Below are 19,345 nucleotides of genomic sequence, written 5' to 3'. Positions count from 1 at the left end.
TAACATTTAATGTACCATCTTTTTTACGCAAAGCGCTCAATAGTCTACTTAATTAACGCGATGGGCTTCTCTCTATATTTACAAGTCAGCTCAGGAAGTGCGAAGCTGATTCTTCTTTCAGTGTGTTTCCGGCTAGTTAAACGTTATAAAACGCAATGCTGCCCTCTAATGTCACAAACCAATGCTAGATATTTTGAGAGTACAACGTCATAGTAACAATTATAAGACCTTGGTAACAATCTCTTATTTGTCCGTGAGAGGAAATTCGATTTTAAATAATATGCGAGTTGTTCTTACTTGGCTAAAATTGTTTAAACTAAACTGCCTTCTATAATACAGACCGGGAACAACCGGGTGCAAGAAACCCAGCAGCCATATGCCACTAGATGGCAGCACTTGGTTCTGTACAAAAACAATGCACCACCAGTTGAGTAGTTTTTGCTTTTTTATGGTTTGTATCTTGTCTTGTCTTATCTTGTCATATAATGTGGTATAGTTTGTTTAAAAAAAACACGAGTGTACAGATGTTATCTTACTTTGTGTTAAATGTCGACAGTACTGTTTTAGATGTGTATAACAAAGTGACAAGTGGTAAAAAGGGAAGTACAAGATAAGTGTTAACAGCGTTGAGTTAAAAAAAAGTGGCGTATGTTTGGACACCGTCTTCGACATAAAGAACGAGGACAGTAGTTTTGAATTCTTTGTTCTCAAACTTTTATTAGTTCATTAGTTCTGTTCCGATATGTCAAACAATGTAATTTATTAATGACCAAAAATAAGTATGACAAAAAAATCATTTAAAAACAATTGGGTTTAAACAAAGTTTTTTACATTCAGTTTGTAAAGTTTATGAAAAAGAATTAATGTTCTGCTCTGGTTCAATCAATTACAGCTTTCTGATTATTTCTCATCTTAAATAGAAAAGTATCTATCTGTACTTTCCTTACAAAAGTCAAAGTCTAAAGTTGAAGAACACTCACACATCCCTGAGATCTGGATAAACAAATCATAAGCCACAGAGCTAACATGTCACCCAGAACTCTATTATGTAACACGCAGTACAGACATATAAACCTTAGCATTCTTTTTTTTTTAAGAACTAAAAATTAAATCAAATAATCATTTTGGAAATTTAAAATGTTCAGGAAAAACTTTGTTTGTGGTCTCCAGTTCTGTCAAACATTAACACCTTAAAGAACTGATCTACAGGTAGATTTTATTTCAAAGAAATTTCAAAGAGCATTTGTATTTTTAAAACATCAGTAGTACAACTTTATTTTTATAGTTTCTATGCCCATTAGCTCAAATCTCTCTATGACTGTTAGCTGTAAAAAAAAGACCAAAATAGATCAAAAACTTAATTTAACCTTTACCACACTTAACTACAACTAAACACTAACCATCGCAAGAAAAAAAAAAATCATCAAGTTGCATTCAAATGACAGAAAGGGCTTCATCTGCTGCTGCATCACCTTGTAAAGGTAAACGTATGCCTGTAGTGAATACACAGAGCTGTCTCTAAGAGGTTCTGACCACAGTGGTCAGCAGCACTTTACAACTTTCCATTAGTAGCTTTCTCCTAGAAAAGACTCAACGTTCCTACACTACTGCTCAGCTCGGGGTAGCCTCATGCATGCTGTTACTTCAGCAACATCTCTGTGTGTCCAGGTTTTTCTGGCCTTCTGACCCAAGGTTTTTATTAGCAAAGATCCAGAACAGACTTGTTGATCACAGGGTTGGTCCAGTCGTTTCTGAGATCATCCAGGTGATTGTCAAAGTCAACCAGATTCTCATAGGATCTGCCCTCCAGCAGGGCAGATGTGATCTTTTGAGCCTCACCCCAGTCTTCAAATGTCTCACTATAACAAAGACAATGACAGATTTTGTCAGAGTTTATAAAGACAGCAAAGAATTGACAGTTTTCTTTTTTGCAAAAGTTGCATCATGAACAGTGTCACACACTTACGAAGTCACTTCTCTGTTTTTCCACTTGTTTTCATGATGATCGTAAATAACCACAATTGGCTCATAACAGCCGATGGTCAATCGACCACTGTCCACCTGATGGAAGAAACAAAAAATGACAGGATTGCTGTAATGTGTTCACTTTTTTGTCAGAACCAATACACTTAATACTTAAGTGAATCGATTTTTGCACATTAAACCTTTGGTTTTTATTTACCATAACAATTGCTGTTTCACTGAAGTTCTCACAAATCCTGGCAGCAACCTTTTCTGCTACCTGGTTAGGTCTGCAAGAGAGGGGATGAAGAATTAAATCAACTACACACTTGTTACATTTTTGGGGTCTTAGAGCCATCTTTGGTTCTTTACCTAGAATCCTTTGTGCGTTCATTGGCTTGGTAATATCCAGCCAAGACATAATTGTTTTCTTTGCACCAGGTATCAATCTGAAGGAAAGGCATTGGGTAACAGTAAATTTGACTTGCAGCATAATTTGTCGTATATGTTATTCTCTGAATTTTATCCTAGTGTAGTTGCTGATTAATTAACTGATCCTTAATTCCCGAAAGTGAACTTCGAAGTGATTAATTCAGTTATGTCTAATCGAATCGAATCTTGCGTCAAAGGTGCCAATAATCTGGAATAAAGTATGTATACGACTCTTACCATAGTCAAAGCTACTTCCAGCATCGGTGCTAGAGCCAGAGTACCGTGGAACAGGGGGACACAGTCCACACAAAGGATCGGTTCACTGTGGTCCCTGTCCTTTTTCTTCTCTTTAGTCTTCTCTGCTACCAGCAGTCCATTCACAGCGTAGTGAGGATACTTAGCTGCATGTAAGAGCATCTTACAGTACGCCTGGCTGGTCAGTTGAATTGGCATTTTCATTCGTTCGCCGGCAAAATCAGAAGGGAAAAAAGGGACAGAGCTCAACTGTCACGGAGTCGCTTCAGGCTGACGAAAACCTGGTGCTGCTGCTGTTAGCTTTCCTACTGGTCATGCCGACCAGAAAAAGTACATTTTCTTCTCTAAGTAGCCGTAATATCGCGATATGTTTTCCAACGCACGTCTTACGTGGAGTTTTTCTATGTTTATGATCAAATCATTGCATTTACGCCTCTTTTTAATTATGTCACTGATTATATTTAATGCTATTCCTACTTCCACCTTAGACTCGTTTTCACCAGCGCCGGTGGTGCCGTAAGTTAAACTGAAGGGTCGTAAAGCAATATCATTTTCCGTCAAGTGTTCTTTTTTTTTCTTCCGTGGTAAGCGTTGCCAATCATTAAGCGTCTTTATAAATAGAACATCAACTATCAATCTGAACGCATAGCTCGTTTTATACAGTTGAAAAAATAATTTAAAAAAAATAGTGAGATCACATACAATATGTACAAATACTTAAATATATGCTCCAATGAACAAACATGGCCATACCTTGTGTACTTTGATAACATCTGTGCAGCATGTGAACGAAAAGGGGTCTTAAAAGAAAAGACATCAATAGCAAAGAATTAACAACTGTAGAAATAATCAAGATAGTAGACACGATTTCTATATTTCTAATATGGGGGTTGCTTTCTGTGTTTGTGTATGAAGAATAGAAAAAAAAACATTGAAAGAGTCTTTTTGTGTTACCAAAAATAACTAACAAATTACGACAGCTTTTTCGATACCTCAATTTTATACATATTGTGATTTAGGTTATTAGAAACTTACAATTCTCAATGGTTGTTGTTTCACTGTAAGCTGGAAATAAAATGGATTTCCAGTCATAACAGTTATTGGAATAGATAGATAGAAAAGTCATTAAAGACATCAAGGACAAATCAAAGAATCGATAGACAGTAATTATATTTAGTTTTAAAGCAGAGAAAACATATTTTTGTGTAATTGTTTTGGTTTTAATACAGGTAACCGCAAGGGCAACATAAACTGCGTACTTCCTGTGTGTTCGTCACTTCCTTCCTTCGGGACCGTCGCCGTTGTGAGCGAGGAAGAGAAAGTAGGTCTTATTTAATTTTTCGATGCTATTTTTCTTGCCTTGTAAAATGTAAACACAACAACACGCGTCTATTGTGTGTTGACTGTATAGGCCATAAGCCCCGTATCTTAAAATTTGATTTTAGAAGTTTAAAGCCGGGTTGTATCAGTGACTTTGTCGGCGGATGTGCAAGCTAGGACAAGCTAATAATTCGTCGGCTTTTAGCACAACGATCGTCATCTCGCAGGCATTGGACATGTTAAACCTTGCGTTATTATTTTTAACAATAAGTTATTAAATGGGAGGACTATTAAGTTACTCGGTCATCGGCAATGCAGTCTAAAGTTTTGCTAGTGTTTTCTTGGCCGCAATGACCTTGCGGCAGCTAATGCTAGGGATAACCTAGCATTACCACGTAGCGCTAGGACGTTGAATCTCAACACCAAAACAACGGATGTCAGAATGTGAAACGATACAGTACTGCGAATAACATACACATACCCACATAAAATTGCCCCACACATCCCGACAATGTTAAAAGTACGAATCGATACGTTTTTCGAATTAGGTTAACTGGAATTGAACTTGTCCATGTCAGTTTTAAAAAGGTGACTATTTATCGACGTTTGCAGTAAGAACGATTGCACAAAATGTTGATTTTTGAGCCTTAATCACTAAATAGTTAACGTTATTAAATGTTTTATTTTGCCTTCGACCACAGAAAAGCAGTACAAGGTTGAAGGGGAGTAAAATTCGAAACTTGAAATCGTAAAACTTACAAACCTTTATTAACTTGTGATTTATAATGATTATTTTATTATTACCACATTTTAGACGTTTAGAACACTTGACAGATGTCTAAATAATTAATAAATACTTGAAATATGCCCACATATTTGGATTTCATGTTTTTGTCCAACGGGACAAAGTTTTCACAAGACAATTTATCAGTTGAGTGGCTAAATAAGTTTATTTTTTTAAAATTCTTCATTATTACAACAATTCAGTAGATTTATCAAATATTTTAAACTATTAGAATCGTTGTGTAATTGTTTGTTACTAAGTTGGAATATATTTGTCAAGATGTACGTTTATATATGCCTTTTCTGTTTTTGACTACAGAATGCTGGCCACTAGAGCCCTCCGTCTCATTGGCAAACGTGCCATCTCTACATCCATCTGTGCACGAGGTGGACATGGTATGGTGGACAGGCTGAGCTCCTCATATATGTATAAATGAAATGTTGAGGCCATCTTGTTAAAAGATAAATAAATTAAATAAAACCACATGTGATTCTCCCCCCCACAGGTGTCGCAAAGGTAGAGGCTTATAGCCTTCCGTCCTACATTGACACTACTGATTATCCTCTGCCAGACATCAGCTATGTGCAGGACCTGACTGCTGTGCAGAAGTCCCTGAAGGAGAAGGAGAAAGGCACCTGGACTGCTCTCTCCAATGAAGAGAAGATTGCATGTAAAATCTTAAACTATTATAATCTTTTTAACTTTTATATTTAAACTTTTTTATCCCCTGTTTTTGACAGAATGTTGATCTTGTTAATGGCTTACTTGGTTTCCTATTTCAATTTGTAACACATTGTCCGTGTGTTTTCTTTATGTTCAGTGTACCGCATCAGCTTCAAAGAAAGCTTTGCAGAAATGACTCAGGACTCAGCTGAGTGGAAGACTGTGCTTGCAGGCTGCCTGTTCTTTCTGGGCTTTTCTGGAGTAGTTGTGTTCTGGCAGAGGAAATTTGGTAAGTTGTTATCTTTTAAGTATAGGACCTATTGGAGCAATTCGATTTGACATGAAAACTTCAAAATCGGGTGCCAATTTATCGTGCCTTCTGAAATATGCATTGCTTTGTTTACAGTGTTTGGCCCTGTGCCACACACATTTGACCCCGAGTACAAACAAAAAGAGCTCCAGAAGATGCTGGACATGAGAGTCAGTCCAGTGGAGGGCTTCTCCGCTAAATGGGATTACGAGAAGAAGCAGTGGAAAAGTTAAAAGAAAACAATGAGGACCAGTAAACATACTTGAATGCAGACCAATTCAAAATCTACGAAAACATTCATTTCTGTATTTATCAGACTTCAACTATACCTCAGTTTGTGCATTTGGAAGACCACTTCCCCTTACAGTCATTGTGTATTATAAAAAAAAAATAAAACTTAATAAAAAAACAAATTTGTGTTGACGTGATTTCTGCTTAAAGTGATTTCAAGACAAGAAAACGTTGTCCTTGTTGTTGCTGACTGTTATTGCTAATGTTAACAGTGTAATCATGGATCAAACGGTAAGTTTTCTCCACAGATGTACACTGAACCTTTAAGAACAGTTTACAATAAGCTTCAAGTCCTTGTCTGATCTTAAAACCTTTTTGACCTTGTTAAGGCAGGAAAACATTCTACACGTGACCGAAAGAAAATGGAGACCTCCGCCAAATATCTCTGTTCAATCTGAGAAATGACCTAAGAACAAATCATGTAAGTAACGAGCTGGACAAACCATTCTTGTCTTTGTCTTTCTTGTGTATTTCTGATCAATCCTAGTAGTCAAGGTCTTTTTTCTACAGCAGGGGTTCTCAAACACAGTTGAGCTAAGGGCCACAGTAGTGTTTTATATTCAATATACAAAAACTCAATTTAAAAAAAAGTATCGTAGTTTAATATAAAAACTACACACTGTATCACTATGGTGCAAATGGCTTGTATAAATCTCCAGTTATTCCAAATTCTACTGTCCACACCAACTTCTTGTCAACCAGATCACATAATCCTCAGTAGTATTAGAACTAAGCAACACAAGCCAGCAGTTCTAGTTGCCAAGATTCATACCCCTAAGGAAAAGTGAGTTAAGACAAACTGAAAAAGTCCTAAATTAATGGAAACAACAAAGTTGTTTCTCTGCATATTGGCAATTTAAAGCCAAACTCAAAGAAGAAAACAAACCCAGTTCCTTTTAAATGTTCTTTCTGTTTAGAGTAAAGAGACTGATATGATGGACCTAGATCAAAACCTGTTGCAAAGCTATTTAAACATTTTCACAGTTTTATATATAAAACCTGTTGCAAAGCTTCTATTATTTAAACATTTTCACAGTTTTATATAAATTAAAGTTTGATGTTTGCGCTTATTTCAAAATTGTTCATTTTCAGCCAGCTATCCAAGGTTTTCCTGCCACACTGTTCACCTTTTTTGGTGGAATCCCTAAGCGTTCCCAGGCCAGCCAAGAGGCATAATCCTTCCATTGTGTCCTAGGGCTTCCCCTGGTTTCCATCTGGGCAGAACCTGGAGTTGTCTTCAGTGGATGGCCAGGCCACCTCGTCTGGTTTGTTTTGATGTAGATGAGGTGAATGAGGGTTGGCCATGTCAATCAATGGGTAAATTGAGGGCCTTGTTTTAAAAATTAAATTCCAACAAACATCCTTTTGGCACATTGGAATTTTGAATTTATGTTGATGTGTATTCAAATAAGATTATTTTTATTGCAAAAAAAAATCTATTTTTAAAATGGTCTTATTAACCAAATATTCACAAACACCTGCAGTACTTTGACGGACCCCGTAGGTGTCGCGCACCCGTTGTTGAAGACATTACAGTAGCGTCTTGCAGCTGCGTATTAGAAGTCACGTTGGGGGCTGAGGGCGATACCAGGTAACGTCACTTACCGGAAGAGCGCCGGCAGCTGCTGAAGTTGTTTCACGTCAAAACAATCCGGAAGACGTTGCACTGTGTCCGAATAAACTGTAGCTGCAGTTCGAGGGCGGCATTGACACACGTTTACATATCACTGTGCTGCTGTTTTATTTTACAGTAATTAATGTGGTTGGATGAGGAATCTCCAGCGGGACATACGCAGTGAAAATCTGTGTCCCACTCCGAAAGCGTCCGAAAGCCTCCGAAAGCAGCCTCGTGTTTCAGTCTGAGTTGATGTAAACATCAGAGCTGAGTTGCTGCTGTTCACACTAGACCCGCCTGAGTCATCATGGGCAATGGAATGAATAAGGTAGGCAGTGATTTATTCATTTGTTGATGTTATTGAGATTGTTTTTTGTTATTTTAAAATGCTAGTAGCTTTGACATTAAGCTACTGATGTCTCACAGTGAATGTTATGACAGAATGAAATAAACAGACACAGCACGTAATCCATCCTGCTATCCATGAGTACCATAGCACAGTGACTCCTGACCTTCAACCTTTGAACTCAATGTACTTATAAACGAGTCAGGGGACATTTGAAGATACATTTAAATACATCTCAGTAAGCTGAAATTACATGCAAAATTATTTGACCTGTGCCTTGATAAGGGTTCACCCATCTGGACACTGTGAACCCTGATGCATGTGCATTACTAAGAAGGCCATGTTTAACCACAAACACAGAAACATCAACTGTGTTCAGAACTCTGTTCTCTGGTAACTGGTATTGTAGCTGCTGACTCATTAGTACTGTTTTTTTTTTTAAATTGACCTTTTGCTTAATGCTTTGTGGTCAATTTCACAGTATTCAACATTCAGTGCACAGTGTTGATAACATGGGGCTGGTCATTGCATTTAACATCTTTGATAAAGACACACAAATGCTGCAGTCACATGTATTAATGCAGCATTAAATGGGATATCATAGAAAAACAGGAAAAGAAAAAACCCAATAGTTGCAAAATTTGGCAAGACAGTGCAAGGAAAGGGACAGTCAGTCTAGAAATATTAACTTTTTTTTATTGTTTTGAATTGTGATTGAGGTGTTGTAGTCGCTATTTCTTTGCCCTATTTCACTGCCCATATGGCATACGAGTAGAACATACGTAAAAAACTAAATATAATTTTATATAGTTTCTGTTTTATATGCAGGATTGGCATCACACCCTGTAGCCACTAGATGTCGCTAAATTCTTCACACTACACCTTTAAATGAACCTCTTAGCAAATGGCTCATAGATGAAGGAGCAGCTTCAATAAAATGTCTCCACGAGTTCTGAACAAACATGTGGTTTATCTGACCAGAATATATGACCTCACTCTGTAATTGGAAACCCTGACAATCTGAAGACTCAGTCTAATAATAACCTCAGATGGACTGTGAGCTGCAGCTGAAACACTGGGAAGATACGCCCCTGGCTAAATGTTTGGAAGGACATTTGTCCAAAAAAGATCATTGTTTCATTGGTGTATTCCACACCAAAAGAATCAGCCTTTAAAATAACAGACATTTAATTACCAAGGTTTGTGTCCTGTCTAATCACATCTATGCCATTGAAAACCTGAATGCTCTGTTGCCTCACACCTTGTATGACTGCAGAAAATCCTTCCTCTGCTCCTACCTCGTTCTTATAATCCTTAAACCTTAAATCCAATCTGGTCCACCCACATCACCTTGAGTACTTTCTGAAGTCACAGTGCCAGGAATGCTTAATCTGAATATAACATGTCTGTATCTGCTGCTTCACAGGTCATCGATGGGCTCTACCTGGGGAATATAAGAGGTAGAATCTGAATTAATCAGATTTAGTTTTTTATACTGTATCCTTTACTGTATGTTTATGTGTTTGTTTTAGGCTGTGATTTTACTGCAAGGAATACAATACCACAATAAGTAGATGAATTATATGTATTTCTGCTAGGATTTTTAATATGTCTCTCACACTGTATGTCCAATAATTCCTCTACAAGCCGCCGGCAAAATGCACAGTACTGCTGGTCAATGTGTAGGTTCTCTGTCATGTACTCTAAAGCAGTTCCCGTAAGTAGAGGACAAGTGGACTGTTTTGTTACCCAGGTGACGTGTCACCCTTTCATCCATCCATGAGTTGCATCCATGTACCTAATTTCTGCTGCTGAGACTCACAGTGTAAATTTCTCTCTTGTGGGACACATAAGGGACTCAATTATTATTATTATTATTATAAAGAGAAAATTCAACAGATGATAAACGCAACACTCTCCATAGCCAATTAAATGTCGTTCACAAATTTATGTAAAAAAAAAAATGAACTAATGACCACATTAGTTTATAAAATCTTCACAAAGATAGAAGAGATGTACTACACACATTACACCAGTCACTAGTCCAGCTGTCTCTACTTAACGTGGCATGGACTGTGTTCTGTTTTTAGCTTCAGCCAAAATGGATTCACATTATGGCACAAATATCCTGGTTAAAAATAGCTCCACTGACAGGGGTAAATGAGCACAGGTTGAACTAACACCAAGTGATGTCTGAGAACAGTGAAGCGTTCACTGACCAGTATGTGCAGGGACTGACCGTAGACGTCCTCCGAGCTACTCTTTTGTTGGTCCTCATGTGAAATGCCAACGTGACGTCATTTCTTCCTCTATGTCTTTCTTTGTCTCAGATTCGGAAAACAAAGAAAGTCTGTCCAAGAATGGCATCACCCACATCCTGTCTGTGTACAACAATGCTAAGCCTGTGTTTGAGGTCAGTGCTCTGTCCAAGGATGGACAGCAGGTTTGATGCTGTAGGTCTGGTTTTTCATGGCAGTTTGTGGATATACCTGTTCAGATACTATAATCAATACTCATGCAGATTTTAAATTACAGTTATAAGTAAGTAAGCAAGTACCTGTATTGGACAAGGTACTTCATTCAAATACTTTGTTTTTTAAGTAGGTCAACTATACCAGCAATCAATACCGTTGTCTCTTAGTTAAACAGCAGAGTGAATAGATGAGGTGTTTACACCTCAACAAGTCTCTGTTTGGTTAATACTGAATTTTTAGGTTTATTTTCAGGTAGTGCTTTTTTTTTACAGCAAAATGGTAAACTGTTCTCATATTTTCTTTAAAATAAATTGCACACTGTGATATTTGCGATTCTGCGGTGTAATGCGACGTAAGGACCAGCAGAGGGTGGTGATGAGTTATTGTTGAAACCAGAAAGAATTGCGGAAGAGAAGGTAGTTGAAATGTTTCTCAGTAAAAAAAAAAATGCTTTAAGTCAAACTCTAACCACTGAAAATCTGCACTCTAACTCAGAGTTGATGATATTATGAAAAAAAAATTGATTCAAGTTTTATTTTTACAGACATTTTACAAGTTGAAGTAATTTATGGTCATTTTTTCAATAACTGTCATCTATTACCAAAACTGATTGCACTTGATAGCATAATGTTAAACGTCCCAATAATGGTATTTTTTGCTATTTAAAAACAACCAACATTTTATTTTTTTTAAATTAATCTTACATTTTATATTTAAATGAAGAAATCTCTAAAAGCACACATATGATTTTCCTAATTTTGAGAAGTGGGAAACCACGACAAGATTAGATAAAAATACATCTACTTATCTCCATAACACCATCAGTCCCAGAGGTGACGTGAACCTACCTTAATCTAACATTAGGCAACAGGCAAAGGCCGTTTCCTAATTCATCGTCTGCAACTGTTAATGGTCAAATTTGCTCCCCCCCTGGTCCAGCTATATCTGACCTATTAGTTCATTTAAAATCCTGATTCATGTACGACAGATGTCAGTCATCACCAATGTCAAAAAAACAAGATATATATATATATATATATAACTGAATGGTGTGAATCAAACCAGTTGTCACCAGTCTGTATTGTGTCTGTTCACCCTCACCACCTCATACCTAATTTAACTTTGACTATAAATAATCCACCCCCTCTACTTTTCACCGAACCACAATTAAACACAGATGAACTTCTCTTTTCAAAGAAAATGATTTTTTTTATTTAACTATTTTAGTCTGTCTGTCTTTCCATAAACTGTTTTGCAGCATGTAGCAAAAATGTTTTTTTGTTTACATCATCTTTACATCATCACCAACTCATATTTCTGACCATGATTTAGCAATGCATTCTAGTGACTTGTCATTGTTTTGCCATTAATTTATTTCCCAAAAACTAAACCTTTCACGCTCATTCAGAATGGACTATTCTGGAAAATCATGAAAAATTTTGGCCACGTAGTAACTTGATTATTGTGTTCCCCGAACAATGATGAGAACCTTGCGTCAGTATTTTACCAAAACACCTAGTGATTTAATGTTAAGTTACGACCATGGGTATCATTTCACATTTTTACATGAGAAATGTGTTGCTGCCGATGTGTTTTCAACGCGGATTGAGAGTTAGACATTCGCCAAAGCTGTGTGAAAACCACTGCAAATGGTGTCAAGGGTTAACACTGCTGCCTTACAGAAAAAAAGGCCAAGTTCTGGCTTGAACACATGACCTTTGTGGTTTCGTGACCTTAATGAAGTCAAATGTTTTTGTATTTGGCTATAACTGGTTTAGCGGCTTTTATAAAATTCTGATTTTTTTCAATGTGTGTTTCACAGGATATGACATATCTGTGTATTAATGCGGCTGATGCTTCCAACCAGAACCTGTGAGTACACACACACACACACACACACACACCAGTGTTTTCATATAGACATAATTTCCCCTCGTCCCTCACCTTACCACATAATTATCATAAATATATGTTTAATCCTAATCATTATCTTCCCTCTAATCTGACCCTGACCCTGATCTAATCTGCAACTCCAGACTAGATGCTGAACCTTGAACCCTCTCACTCAGTGTGGGCTGTCACAATGTCCCCACCAGTATAGCTGTACCAGTTACTAACCTACACACATGCATGGATGTGAGTGTGTGTGTGTTTATATGCTGTTTTTCTTGCGTCTCTATTAAAAATCACCACATGGGTTCCTGCAGCTGCGATGACTCAGATGGGTTTCAACACAGTTACCACCAGATGCCAGGGTGTGACACCTCTGCAAACCGCTGCATGTTTTACACACATATGATCAGGGCACACAGAACAGTGAACTTTGTCCTGTTCTGCTAAATCTAAACTGTCCAAAACCAGGACAACCTCTGAAGAGCTGATTGGCATTTGTTCATTGTGCATCCCCCCCCCGCGTGTGTGTGCGACAGAAGACGGCGAGGTGAATATGTTGCAGAAGCGACAGCTCGGTGTTGTAAGAGCAGCATGAGCTGTCCCTCCGCCCTTTGCCGTGGTCACCGTCACATTAGTCACGATAGTTGCGTTAAATCTGTGTAGACTCTACAATCTCACGCAACGGTGGCTGGAGTAATTCTGGATTAAACACATTGACATAGAGAAAGGGCAACAAATAATCCAACACATCGGAGATATCACTTTCAGTTTGAGCTTAGATTCTCGTGTGACTCTCAGATCTGCTGACGATCATTAGACCTTTAAAAATGGTCGGCGCAAAGAGGTGCAAAAGGGCTTTTGCTTTGGCCTAGATACAGATATAGATCGTTCCCCATTGTAAATAGGTACACTTTTTCCTATTTTTATTTTAGGAAATTCCTTAAAAATTGTTGCTTGCACACTAACCGTGACTCAGTGTTGTGCATGAAAAGAACATGAAAAACTGTCTGACGTTCAGGCCTCTCTCTGGTTTATCACTGTGGTGATATGACTGTAGATGGAGATTTAGAGAGAAAACAATCACAGCCCACTCAGTCAAGTGTCAGTGCCTTAAATATCAAAGGCCCGACAGCCCATTGAAGAAAGTCAGTTTCAAGGTCAGGGGTGCAGTGAGAAAACAGTCAAAAAGTTCTGAGACACCTTACAGACATGATCATCTATCTATCTGTTTAATTTTGGTCAAAAATATGCTTTGATATCAAAATGTTTTCATTGGAAATAATCTAGATAAATTAACTTTCCTAAATATGACATCAGACTTATTTGTACTTGGGAGTAATTCAAAATGATGGAATTCTTAAAATGGAAAAAAATGTGAAGATGAATGTGTGTTAGTAGATATAAGTCTTTAATCTGCATCTTCTCAGTGGTTTTTAAGAACGTGTCAAGAGCTGCTTTTAGCTGTCATCAACAATATGAATCGGTCAACGGTACTGCCTCCCTCTCTGTGACGTGAGCCAGGCGTGTGACCTAATGTTGAATCACCCTCCAGAACTTTCTGACTTCTGGCTATTATAATAATATGAACTGGTCACATGTCACACCGAATACCAGTGTCTCTAAATATCAAATAGAAAAATCTCGGATTAGTTCGAATGTCACTGATATTGGTCCACTTAGCCCATTGTTTCCCACAGACTGGGTCGCTGGGTCATTTCACGTCATGTTTCCCAGGAGTTTACGCATAATGTCTAATGACCTGGGTCGCGAAGGTTTGTGACTTTTAAAATATGGGTTTGGGGAACACTGACTTAGCCTGCGTGCTGAAAACTTTGTCGATGTCATGTTTGGGTTTCGGCAGCCTTCCCAGCGCTCTGAAGTCGGCGTTGCTTAAGGTTGCGGAAAAGCAAAGCAGAGCTGAGTGAAAGTAAATGAGAATTGAGGTTTGGTGTGTTCAGTGGTCGAACAGTGCAGATTGGGTCGCTCGGAGGTGTTTGACCCTCCACTGTTGCAATCAAGCCTCGTTCCCTGAGGCTGGCAGCACAGGAAGGAAACCTCAGTGTGACATCTGGCTGTTGGCCCCCGACCACCCAGCGCTTTAATAAACCCCTTCTGTCACAATCACTGGTCTGACTGACACCGACTATGGGGCCAACTGCCGTCCCACCAGCCTCACCACAGGTTGGGGGGCCAGCTGTGCTGACCCCTCCCATAACCGGCAACAAGTTTGTATGTTTTGGAGTTTCGACACGTTCTTTAAATCTGTCATTTATCCAACTGGTTTAAAGATTGTAGCAAGTGACATGATTTTGAATCGTACCATCACAGGTCTATAAACAAGTCATCATTAGATCCAGAATGGCCAACAGTTTTTTGTTTTTTTTTAAGTTTTAACTATGAAACAAAACCATAACCTAAACAGGGGCAGAACCCTTCAACTCAGAGCACAAATTAGATTTCTGGGTTTCCCCTGTACCCCAGCTCCTCTGAACTGTGGTTGTGGTAACAGGGTGTTTTCCCCCTGTGTAATATTTTTTGCACGGCACTTTGATCATTTCTAATGCAACTGTTGTCACTGCACTTGACACAGAGGGAAAGTTTCACTATCCTGTCGGCCAGGTTGTTGTATTTTTTTTTTACTTAGCATAGCATTTTCCTCTAGCTAATTTGTAACCTATTAGTGGCTAACTATTAGCTTTTTTTCTGTTTTCCAAATTGTTTTGAATTTTTTTGTTAAACATGTAGCTGTTTTCAGTTACAATATTTGTTACCTCGCGTTTTAGTTCATTTTAGTACAAATACATACAATATCATTTGTTTTGGCTAATGTTTAGTTTACTTTAGGCTCTTTAGTGCTGGTTCGAATTATCTTTTAATTTATCATTAATCATTTTGTGTCTTCTAGTTTCTTATAAACTTCTGTTTTTTATAAATAACTTTTTAGAGAGAACACTGACTATTAGTTGCCAATTTTGACCAAATCTTATCTAATTTTGGGATCTAATTTTCCCATGTTTTGCTCACTTTAAAGTATGTGTTGCCTAATTTCCATTTGTTATTTAACTGTTTTTTGTAAAGATAATTTTAGCTTTCTTCTCAGCTAATATTCTTTTAGGCTACTGTAGATTTTAGGTTTTTTCTTTTTTGCCCCACTTCCCTTTGTTTTCTGCAATACTGTAAATAAAAACTCTTGTTTTTTTTTCTCTAATTTTCAGGTGCTAGCTAGTTAGCTCTTGAATTTGGGATGTTTTTTTTCTCCAAAATTAATGTTGTACTTTATTTAATCATGTACCGGTCACTTCCTCAATGGTGAGTTTAGGGTCCCTTAATTCAGTTTGTCAAACTTTTTTTTTTTTTACATATTAAACAAGACTAGCCAGAAACCGCAGTGCTGGGAAGACAAACCAAAGTGCTGAGGAGACATCTTTTGAGGAGGAGTTTGGATGTCAGGAAGAAGCAAAAAAAAAAGTCAGTCTATTTTAGCCTCAGTCTGTTATTCTGTCTGCTGTTGAGTAACCAGCATCTGCTCCTCAGGAGACTGTGCTATCAGCCACGCAGCTCCTGATTATGCAAAACACGCATCAGTGTTTCCTGACTTTGAGCAAGAAGGATGTTTGAGGAGCAGATGCACTGTTGGGTTTAATGAAAAGAAAGCACCACTGACTTACTTACTTGATATTGTGAAATATTTAATACAGAGGGAGACATTTAAGTAGTAGCAGTTTCCTTTTTTCCAGGAAACCTGAAAAAGCAATAATGTCAAACTTTAGATCTGGTCGATATTTAATAAATCAGCTCAGTGCTTGAGTTGCTATTCCTAAAACATTGGATCTCAGTTGAAAAAAGATTGGTTGATATTGAAAGAATCAAAGGATTTAGGTTTAAAGAAGACTATCACAGTCCCACACAGAACTGCCACAGAAATATTTTAAATATTCCCAACATTAACTAATATAAGTAAATGACTTATTTTAAAAAAGAGTAATTAGAGCTAATGCTGAAGAGACATCTTCAGGTCAGACAGAAATGGGGCAGTGGTGGCTTAGTGGTTAAGGAAGCCTGTTTGGGTCCGGAAGGTTTCAGGTTTGAATCCACCAGCTGCCACTGAGGTGCTCTGAGCAAGGCACCGTCCCCACACACTGCTCCCCGGGCGCTTAAAGCTGCCCACGGTTCACTTTGGTGATGGGTTCAAAGCAGAGGTCACAGTTGGTTGTGTGCGGTGGTGTGCTGTGTCACAATGACAAGGAGTTCACTTTCTTTCTCTTTCAAATGCGCTCAGAACAACAAGAAAAATGTATTCTGGTGATATGATCATCATCGAGCTGCTTATATTGAGAAAGATGGGAAAATGAGAAAACACATACAGATACAAGGATGACCTTCATATTCAAAGTGACACTTTGAGAAACTTGGGAAGAATTGTTGAAAATGACTTCAGTTTGTTGGAGTAGAGATTGGATTGGACTGAACTTTATTGATCGCACCTTGGGGAAATTGTTGAAGAAACTCCTTGTTTTGTTTTTCCTGTTGATTGCAGTCATTGAACTTAAGAAGATGAGGATGGTTTTGATCCATCGATTCATCCTCTAACCCTAACCCTAGGTTTACGTTGCTAAACTGTTTCCCAGTTGACCAATAGGATCATATCTTGACATTGGTATTTTTGTTTTTGTATTTTTGTTTGTGTGTAGAGAGTGAAGGACAGAAGGTGAGATGTTGTTATGGAGCTGATCAAACCATTAATTCCACACAGAATAAATAAACATCACAAACTGATGTTGTGTTTTCACAAAGACGAAGACAGGCACGTCTACTTCCCTAATCTGGCTAAAGTCTCCGCTCTGGCCGACCACACAATTGTTGTTAACTCAGACCAGACCTTTTTCTCACATGACAATGTTTGTGTGCAAAAAAAGACTTACTACATGACATTTTGTAGATTTTGATTTACTGAGAAAGAAGAAACCCTCACAAAACAACTGAAGAACAATGAGTGGCTGTAGTTACTTCAGACAACCAGGGTGGGAGGGTGGGGGGGGGGGGGAAATCAGAGTTTCAGCAAACTATTTTTAAACAAAGTTTCACTTCAACGTGTCCTTTCTCATATCCTATCAGGTAGGCCGTGTTTGTACGTAAGTGTTAGTTAAAATCTACCTACAGTTTCTACAGTCAACCTGGGATAGTTTTTAGAATTCTATTTTTACATCTGACAATATGTGTGCGTTCATATTTGTTTTGCCCCAATGTCAGGTTTAACTATTACAGTGTTTATAAACCTCATTTTTTTGTCTTATCTTAATACAAAACATTAAATTAAATGTGGTGGAAGTATTTGAGAAAATTGTCTCTGTTTCTTTCAGATTCCAGCATTTTAAAAAATGCATCGGTTTCATCCACCAATGTCGTCTGAATGGCGGAGCTTGCCTCGTCCACTGGTACGTGTTTCTGATTTGGTCACATTTTGTATATTTCAGTCCAAAGCATTGATTGTCTATAAACCCAGTCCTTAGACCATGGTGTCAGCCTCCATATGACAATCCCAATCCCGTTTAGAGGGAAAAAGAATTTAAAATGTGTCAGAAGATCACGCTAATGAGTCAGAAGTGTAACCACTGGACTGTCCAATAAGAATGTTTGCTAGCTACCATTTTGCTTTGTCATCAAGTTCACAACATCAGTTTCTTTTTATAAAACTGCTTAAATTCACGCACAAATAAGACAAAGTGTCATAACTGTCATACCCGGACTTGAACCCGGGTCTCCTGCATCACAGACACAAACTGAGACGTTGCCTCTGATTGAACATCTCTGAAAATAAATCAGAAAAACGTATTTTAAATCAGCATTTATTTGTCATCTTTATAGCTCATATCACAGTAAATAGTAAAATATGTTCAATTTGATTTAGTTTCTTCAACTCGGACCGTCTCGGAAAATCTTAACCTTGTTTTAGTTGGTTTATATTTTCTATATCCTAATATTTTCTCTTCTTACTGGTTTTCCTGTCTACACTATTTCAAGCGTGGCCTCCTCTGAGGCTGAAAAAGCAGTCCTAGTATTTCTTCTGTATTCTCGAGTCCTCTGGTAGCTGATGAATAGATACTCGCCCAAGTTCCTGCTTCAGTTCCTGTGGTGTAAATATATAATTCTAAACAACCCAAATCCTGCGCAGCCTGGCAGGTGTGTCTCGCAGCACCACCATGGTGGTGGCCTACATGATGACCGTGACCACCTACAACTGGGAGGAGTGTCTGTCTGCCGTCAAAGCTGTTCGCTCCTTCGTGGGCCCCAACTCTGGCTTCCAGCAGCAGCTGCGGGAGTACCAGGAGACATGCCTACCAGAGGTACATGCACAACACGGTGTGGCACGCACAGTAACAAAGGAAAGATTCAGCTCCCGTCATTTCCCTCTTTTACATGTCGTGTCTCTACATCCCCTTGGCACGAACAACGCCAATGTGCACACGCATGGTTTCACAGGATATGATTCATTCAGTCTGGTGCGAAGAATGTTGTTTGTACATTTTATACCAATAACTTATACCAATAACCGAGCATGAAAACTTTGCCCGTTTTCATGCGGCTCTTACGTTCATGTCGAATTTGATTTGTTTGTGGGTTTTTTTACACTTTGTGAATCTCATGGCGATGGGTGTGGACGCAAATTACTTAGGGAAAACCCAATTCGTACAGATGAAAAGATGTACGCCTTACGTATGTAAGGTTTAAAAGAGTCGGAGAGTTTTTTTTTTTTTTTAAAGGATGGGGCAGTTCATGTGTGCTCATGAATATCATGTGGCTCTTTGCAGTAACAAGGTAAAAAATTGTGGCTCTTTGCCTCTTGACTGGTTGGTCAACCAACCATCTGACAAATCTACAAAAGTAGAAAAGTTTTTCATGAGTAGATTTCCCTTTATTGTGCAAATCAGTGAAAAATAATTTAACACTGAAAGACATATATATTTATGTCTATATATGTATGTATAGACTGTATATATAT

At 38.1% G+C, this 19,345-nt stretch overlaps 3 protein-coding genes across 5 annotated transcripts in view; 2 read left to right on the top strand and 1 right to left on the bottom strand.

Annotated features, from left to right (window-relative positions):
* cox4i1 (cytochrome c oxidase subunit 4I1) overlaps nucleotides 1-6,135 on the top strand; it is an 8,158-nt gene extending 2,023 nt beyond the window's left edge. Inside the window, exons 2-6 of the mRNA XM_008310627.2 lie at nucleotides 3,879-3,970; nucleotides 5,072-5,148; nucleotides 5,259-5,423; nucleotides 5,574-5,705; nucleotides 5,823-6,135. Of these exons, the coding sequence (XP_008308849.1) occupies nucleotides 5,073-5,148; nucleotides 5,259-5,423; nucleotides 5,574-5,705; nucleotides 5,823-5,959 (510 nt within the window). The 5' untranslated portion in view covers nucleotides 3,879-3,970; nucleotide 5,072 and the 3' untranslated portion in view covers nucleotides 5,960-6,135. The remainder of the gene's footprint in view (nucleotides 1-3,878; nucleotides 3,971-5,071; nucleotides 5,149-5,258; nucleotides 5,424-5,573; nucleotides 5,706-5,822) is intronic.
* emc8 (ER membrane protein complex subunit 8) lies at nucleotides 701-3,880 on the bottom strand. Its single transcript, XM_008310624.3, has 5 exons — nucleotides 2,632-3,880; nucleotides 2,335-2,411; nucleotides 2,183-2,252; nucleotides 1,967-2,061; nucleotides 701-1,859 (listed from the first exon to the last, which is right to left on the bottom strand). The coding sequence occupies exons 1-5, from the start codon at nucleotides 2,851-2,853 to the stop codon at nucleotides 1,700-1,702; spliced, it is 624 nt and encodes a 207-aa protein (XP_008308846.1). The 5' UTR covers nucleotides 2,854-3,880; the 3' UTR covers nucleotides 701-1,699.
* Nucleotides 6,136-7,568: 1,433 nt separating the features above from the next.
* dusp22a (dual specificity phosphatase 22a) overlaps nucleotides 7,569-19,345 on the top strand; it is a 20,041-nt gene continuing 8,264 nt past the window's right edge. For all 3 annotated transcript variants that reach the window (XR_003049693.1, XR_003049694.1, XM_008310628.2), the window contains exons 1-6: nucleotides 7,569-7,960; nucleotides 9,405-9,438; nucleotides 10,309-10,391; nucleotides 12,275-12,324; nucleotides 17,706-17,780; nucleotides 18,518-18,689. Coding sequence is in view for 1 of the 3 variants with exons in the window: in XM_008310628.2 (XP_008308850.1) it covers nucleotides 7,940-7,960; nucleotides 9,405-9,438; nucleotides 10,309-10,391; nucleotides 12,275-12,324; nucleotides 17,706-17,780; nucleotides 18,518-18,689 (435 nt within the window). In the remaining 2 variants the exon portion in view is untranslated. The remainder of the gene's footprint in view (nucleotides 7,961-9,404; nucleotides 9,439-10,308; nucleotides 10,392-12,274; nucleotides 12,325-17,705; nucleotides 17,781-18,517; nucleotides 18,690-19,345) is intronic.

The sequence above is a fragment of the Cynoglossus semilaevis genome, chromosome 5 (genome assembly GCF_000523025.1).
Source record: "Cynoglossus semilaevis isolate Cse_v1.0 chromosome 5, Cse_v1.0, whole genome shotgun sequence".
NCBI lineage: Eukaryota > Metazoa > Chordata > Actinopteri > Pleuronectiformes > Cynoglossidae > Cynoglossus > Cynoglossus semilaevis.
Note: the sequence above shows the minus strand (reverse complement) of the source record. Positions and strands in the feature narration are given on the sequence as shown.